The 7109-nt window shown below is 39.8% G+C and overlaps 1 protein-coding gene across 2 annotated transcripts; it reads left to right on the top strand.

Moving 5' to 3' along the window:
• Window positions 1–5565: 5565 nt before the first annotated feature.
• LOC120899577 (spondin-2-like) lies at window positions 5566–6858 on the top strand. Of its 2 annotated transcripts, none has more exons than XM_040305577.1 (3): window positions 5566–5974; window positions 6051–6272; window positions 6333–6858. In XM_040305577.1, the coding sequence occupies exons 1-3, from the start codon at window positions 5750–5752 to the stop codon at window positions 6675–6677; spliced, it is 792 nt and encodes a 263-aa protein (XP_040161511.1). In that variant the 5' UTR covers window positions 5566–5749; the 3' UTR covers window positions 6678–6858. The 2 variants fall into 2 exon arrangements, with proteins under 2 accessions (XP_040161511.1, XP_040161512.1); XM_040305578.1 differs by having other exon boundaries at window positions 5748–5861.
• Window positions 6859–7109: the final 251 nt, after the last annotated feature.

Raw genomic sequence — 7109 nt, 5'->3', positions numbered from 1 at the left:
CATCCACTCAAAACTTGCGGCAAGGCTGGTTGGGGTTTTGGAGTTACAACATATTTTTGATTGAAAAAAATATTGATAGGATTTTTTAAATTCTTATTTTGCTACGATATGTTAGTAAACATTATTATAAACCTATGAGACAGCTTTCATTCAAATCTAACAAGTAACTCAAAAGATATACGCTTTTAAGCACGAAAAACATCATCCTTCCATACAAAATGTATCGTCTACCCGGGTAGGTGGTTGTACGGTTATGTAGAGTTTTTTGGTCGTACACAAGACGGTTAAGCGAAATTCCTAATTAGTGTTGGGTCAAGAGCGAAAGAGGTACCTCAATCGCTCCGCTATTCTTATTGTCCGCGCTCCCGCACTGCCCACAGGAAAAAAGGTAGCTCCGCACGCAGGAGCGATTGTGCGATGCGCTCCCAGAAGCAAAATTTCGCACTTTACTTAGCGCTGCACGCAGGAACGATTGTGCGATGCGCTCCCAGGATATAATTTCGCACTTTACTGAGCGCTGCACGCAGGAGCGATTGTGCGATGCGCTCCCAGGAGCGAAGTTTCGCACCTCACGGATCGTTACACGCAGGAGCGAAGTTTCGCACCACAAGTAGCGCTGCACGCAGGAGCGATTGTGCAATCCCGCCAAACATTGCGAGGGTTGCGAATGATATCATCTGCTCGAAATCTTATGGTATTTTAAATAATCTTTGATTTTTTTTTATTCAGAAGAAACGGCTTCGGCCGTATCTCGAATCTTAAATTTTAAATCATAGATTTTTTTTTGCGGTAGTTTTTGTCGAAAAGATCACTATTTAAAGTTTTGTGGATTTTTTGAAATCAAATACCCGTCAAACATTGCGAGGGTTGCGAGTAGTATCATCTGCTCGAGATCTTATGATATTTTAAGTAATATTATTTTTTATTCATAAATTATTTTTTGTGGTTTCATTTGGCGAAAAGATCACTATTTCAATTTTTGTGGATTTCCAAAAATCCAGGTATTTATTATGCTACAAATCGCACTGTTATAGGGACCCTTTCCGTTTGAAGCTCGTAGGCTGAAATAAAACCACAAAAATAATTTATGAATAAAAACTAATATTATTTAAAATATCATATGATGATAGATGATACTACTCGCAACCCTCGCAATGTTTGACGGGTTTCCTGCACAGGAAACTGCTCGAATTTGCGCAGCGGGCGGGAACAGACTGTAGTATAATGTGCTCGAAATCTTATAGTACATGAAATAATATTTATTTTTTACTCATAAATTATTTTTTTTTATTGAAGTATTCATTGAAAAGTGGTCCGGTATGGTGGTACAGCCGTCAACTAATACGACGTAACAAAATGCCCGTCATGGGTTCAAGTCCCGAATAGACCGTGACCCCATACGTAGGACTGACTATCCTGCTATGGTAACAATAAGTCACTGAAAGCCAAGCTCACTTCACTAAGTGGGTACAGGCAGTCCTTGACCGACAGCGTTTGAAAGAAGAAGATTCTTGAAAAGATAACTATTTATAATTTTGTCAGTCAGTCTTTTAAATAAATACACCTTGGGATAAGCTCACCTTTATATTATACCCACTTAGATAGCTGCCAAAAACTGCTATATAATGCAAACAGCTGACAGGCTGAAATTTCAGCCTACGAACTTGAAACAGAAAGGGCCCCATTGCTACGAGCAATCAAAGAAATAGCCAAAACAACAATACGGAGCGAATTGTCGATATTCAACGCAAAACTCATGCACCACCTGTAATAACTGGCACAAAAAGGATATAGCATCTTTTCCTATCAAAATAGTTCCCGCTCATTCAACGGTGCAAAAATGCGCGCTGTATATTTCCCGGCTCTCTCCCGATTCAACCAGTGACCAAATTGTACAAATGGTCAAACAAGCTTTATCGATTGATGATGCTACTGCATACTGCCTTATTCGCCAGGGTACAAATACAGCGACACTCTCATTCCTGTCATTTAAAGTGTTAGTGCCTTTATCACTACGTGACAAGGCTCTTTCCCCCGACACCTGGCCCCTTGGCCTGTCAGTACGTGAATTCATTGACTACCGAAATCAACAACCGGGTGCAAATTTTTGTCTACAACCGCCAATGGGTCTCTCCACCCCTACAACTTTGCCTACGGTGCTAAATATTCGGTCACCGCCACTGCTGGACCACACAATTTTATCGGCACACACTCCACGCACTTCACCAACACCGTAGACCCACTAATATTTTCCGGTATTCATTTCACGCGCATTGCACACACTCACAGTCACACAAATAATCCTGACATGACTCATGAATCGAGGAACACTGGCGCTGAAACAACTTTAGTGAATGTTAATTGCACTTACCTGACGAATGTTCTTCCAGCAACAAACGATATTCTTTCTGCTGAGGCAGTGCTTGACGAAGGGCGCACGCAGCTTGATGATCGTGAGACCAAAACAAACCATCGCCATAGAACGGACACTACACTCACACAATCGCATGACTATCATGTCAAGCCTACAGGGGTCGCCTGCCGTAATAATCAAGGACGAACAATGACGAATAATGACCTTAGCATTTATTACCAAAACGTTCATGGACTACGCACTAAACTTGAGGATGTGTACATTGCTTCTAGTGAGCTTGATCATGATATTATTGTTCTCACAGAAACATGGCTTGATGATACCATACTTTCGCAGCAAGTAATCTGTGACAAATACGCTATCTATAGAAGCGATAGAAATGCTAATAACAGTGCCAGACAGATAGGTGGTGGTGTCCTGATTGCTGTTTCCAAACGTCTCAAATGCCTTCCTGTGCACACCAATATAACGAGTATCGAACACTGCTGGGTTAAAATCCTGTTGCCTTCAAGTAAAATATTTGTCGGTGTAAGTTACATCCCTCCTGACCTTAGTACAAATACTGCAACTATGACTGCTCTCGACGAGGCTCTTGATAGTGTGAGTGTTTCTATGAACGACAACGATACGATGTGTCTGTTGGGTGACTTCAACCAACCAATGATCTCCTGGCGTGCTATCGATAGGCACTATGAACCCGCGTCATCCATGCCTGGTCAAAATCGCTTTTGGATTTGATAAATTATCATTGCTTAAAACAAATCAGTGGCATAGTAAATGACCTAGGAAGGCAATTGGATCTTGTGTTTGTTTCAAATGATCTTGAAGATAGCGTGCCTGTGCAGTCAGTCTATGTCTCCCTTGTCGCGATTGTTCCGGTTGATAACCACCATCCACCATTGGAAATCAAGCTGCAGTTTTCCCACACTAGTTCAGACGATAATTCCGGCATAGTCTTGCCTGGTGCTGTATCTGCTTATAATTTTGCCAGAGCTGATTTTGTTAGCATAAAGCAAGCGTTGAGGGACACTGATTGGACTGGACTTCGAAACATGGATGTAGAAGCTGCTTCTGAATACCTTACGTCAGCAGTGTCAGACATTATTGAGCAATTCGTACCTAAACGAATATTTACAAATTCTCAACCATGGTGCACTAGATACCTTAAAAGGTTAGAAAGAATGCGTCGTTCTGCGTATCGTATATTCAGTCGTACACGCAATGAAGCCGATAGAAGCAATTTCCTGGAGGCTGCAAGAATCTTCAAGTTTCATAACCGAAAATTGTATGCTAATTACATTCGCCGTGTCCAGATATCCATTCGGGCATGTCCAAAATTATTTTGGAACTTTATGGACCGTAAGATGAAACGTACTTCCCTCCCATCATGCATGACACTTGATGGTCGATTGTTTACTGACACGCGAGAAATATGTAATGGTTTTGCTGAGCTGTTTGCGCGTAGCTGCACGAGCTTTCCCGAACAAAACCAGAAGGTAGAGGAAGCGTTACGTTTCGTGGCACAAGACTCCGTTGACATTTTATTGCCTTCTTTTACTATCGATGATGTTCGTTCAATGGCTTCAAAGCTGAAACCCTCCTTAGCCTCTGGACCCGATAACATTCCGGGAATAGTTATCGTATCATGCATCGATGAATTGGCTTCACCACTAGCATCCATTTTTAATAATTCACTTCGCACTGGTATCTTCCCTGACCTATGGAAAAAGTCATGGATATTTCCCGTTTACAAAAAGGCGACAGAACTTCCATCTCAAATTATCGAGCTATTTCGATGCTATGTGCTCCCAGTAAGCTGTTCGAATTATTAGTCCATAAACATATAATGCATGGTGCTATTAACATATTTACACCTTTGCAACATGGCTTCCTACCTGGACGCTCCACCGTCACAAACCTAGTGCAGTTCTTGCATTTTACTTACAAGCAGCTAGACAAAGGGTTCCAAGTAGATACTGTTTACACTGATTTTCACTCTGCTTTCGATAGCGTCAATATCCATACCTTGACTAGCAAACTTTTAAAACTTGGTTTTCATATCAGCATAGTTAGGTGGCTGAATTCGTATCTGTCGCGTCGTTCAGTACGTATTAAGATTGGAGATTGCATCTCTAGTGAATTTAGCAGGGTCTCTGGTGTTCCTCAAGGTAGCATTTTAGGGCCTCTATTATTTAATCTCTTTATTAATGACATTGTTTACGCTATACCTGACTGCCCGGTGCTACTGTACGCAGATGACCTTAAAATGTACTTTCCTGTGCGTAGTTCTATTGACTGTCTCCGATTACAAGGCTTTCTTTCTGTTTTTAACCTTTGGTGTTCCTTAAACTGTTTGTCACTCAATGTTAGTAAGTGCTCGGTCATTTCGTTTACTCGTGCGAGAACTCCATTATGTTTTAATTATATTCTTTCTGACACTTTATTGCCTCGATCTGAAACTGTTAGGGACTTAGGCATTATATTAGACACGAAACTTGTTTTAGACAAACAATTTGACGACGTAATTGCTAGGGCTAACAGGACTCTTGGACACATAATTAGAAGTAGCAAAATGTTTCATGACCCTCTCTGTTTAAAATCACTTTACTGTTGCCTTGTTCGTCCTTTGATTGAGTACGCTTCAGTTGCTTGGTTTCCGGAGCAAGTCACTAGAATTGAGAGGCTTGAGAGGATCCAGCGAAAATTTACCCGTGTAGCTATTAAGCGGCTTCCGTGGAGACATAACGACGTGCTACCAGCTTATCATACGAGGTGTCAGTTGTTAGGGCTTGAAACTTTGGAAAAGAGAAGAATGGTTGCCCAAGGAATTTTTATGTTCAAACTATTAACTGGAAGAATCGATGCACCTCTATTGCTAAGTCATGTAAATTTGTATGTCCCTACTAGACCTTTAAGAACTCGACAATTTTTAATAACTGACTTTCGTTATCGTCTTTTCTGTGCTAGGGATCCGTTGTTATTAATGTCCAAGAATTTTAATTTATTTTCAAATTTTGTAGACCTGTCCATTAGTGTACCGAAATGTACTAGCGTCATTCGAGATTGCATTACGTCTAATTTTAGGAACACATAGTTTATAAGACATTAGTTTTAATTGTGTATGTAGGCCATGGAGGCTCGATACTCTATAATAAATAAATAAATTATAATTCTATTAAAATAATCTTCCTTGGCGATATGACTTTCACAGTCATACTGATTTGTATTTATCAATAAATATATTATTGTTATATCAGATGTTTCTAAACTATAGCTATTATAACTGTTGTTTCTAAACTTTCTTCATTTTCTGAAAATTTAGGTTTAACTCATAACCAAACCTATCAACTTTTTCAACTGAAGCACACTGCTTCGATGGCTGTGGCAACTTTTGCCGAGACGGGACAAGTAGCTTTATTGGAAGAAACTTTGGAAGTTCAACAGGATTTTTTATTCGATGAGTTTCGACTACCAAAAATTCGCAAAGGTAAGGGTGAAAGTGAGGCAACTTTTTTCGTAAACGGAAAACATTCGAGCGTGTCTTTCATCACAAAGATAATACCATCGCCGGATTGGTTCATTGGATTGGACACTTTTGACGTAGGTTGATAACAGGTTTATCTCACGTTCGTGTAACTTTTTTTTTTTAATATGGTTTTGAATTGTCTCGCAACAGCTATGCTTCAAAGGACGATGGCTTGAAAAGGTAACGATACCGCTGCATCCGCTCGACGCAGGTAGTAGCAGTGGATTAACTTTTACCTCACCAAAATGGCCTACCAATCCAAGGGGTGTAGTTCAACAAATCACTTCCAGATCTCCTCTCCATTTCGCAAGCAGCTTTTTCTATCCTGAAATCAAACACCTTCCACCGATAGCTCATGTTACATTTACTAAGGTAAGGATGAAAAAAAGCTCGTGTTGCTCATTGAAAGATTTCTATTATGTATTATTTCAGATCAAAGAATACAACAATCACAACAACGTGCACAAAATGGTGAAGAAACTCAAATATAAGCACCGTACGAAGTTACTTAAAAAACTTAAATACCAGTCAAACGTTGGAAACACTCAAAATATGAATCATACCAACAAAACTCTCAATGATACAGATTGTCGGGTTAGCGAGTGGTCGGCCTGGAGTCCTTGCAGCAAGACATGTGGCCTTGGTAAAAGAAATCGTACACGTAACATTATACGAGAACAGCGTCTTGGTGGAGTTGAATGTCCGATGTTAGTGGAAACACAGTGGTGTGGCTCAGCTCGCCAGTGTTCAGTGTTTGACAGCTACTTTAAATGGTGAAGGTTGAAAATAATTAATTGTACTGGAACTACCAACACAACGTGCATAGTGTAGTATGGTTACATGACAAAATCAGCATAAATTGGTTTAGAAGGCAAGTTTGATGTATGTGAGAAATATTTGTCGACCAATCAGTTGTCATTCTGGTTTTGTACAAATATAGTTTACTAAAAAAATAAAACAATATATGTTTTATTTGGGATAGCTTGGCTACCCAGCTGCATTCATCACTAACTAAAATAAGGAAGTACATAGGATAAACGAACAAATAAGAGTGGTAGCACTAAAAGACTGTGTAGGAACGAGACTAAGTAAAGTAGAACGATTTGACAACCCGTTAAACATGGCTAAAGTAGCGAGTAGTATCATCTGCTGGAAATATTTTGGTATTTGAAAATAATCTTAATTTTTTATTCATATTTTTTGCGGTGT

Source organism: Anopheles arabiensis, chromosome 3, assembly GCF_016920715.1.
Source record: "Anopheles arabiensis isolate DONGOLA chromosome 3, AaraD3, whole genome shotgun sequence".
In the NCBI taxonomy this organism is placed as follows: Eukaryota; Metazoa; Arthropoda; class Insecta; order Diptera; family Culicidae; genus Anopheles; species Anopheles arabiensis.
This window is presented reverse-complemented; position numbering and strand designations above follow the sequence as displayed.

Bases quoted from the DNA above. Each gene is read 5' to 3' on its own strand.
- LOC120899577 (XM_040305577.1), top strand. From the start codon at position 5,750: ATGGCTGTGGCAACTTTTGCCGAGACGGGACAAGTAGCTTTATTGGAA. The intron at 5,975-6,050 runs GTAGGTTGATAA...GTCTCGCAACAG, and splicing joins TTGGATTGGACACTTTTGAC to CTATGCTTCAAAGGACGATG. The intron at 6,273-6,332 runs GTAAGGATGAAA...GTATTATTTCAG, and splicing joins CTCATGTTACATTTACTAAG to ATCAAAGAATACAACAATCA.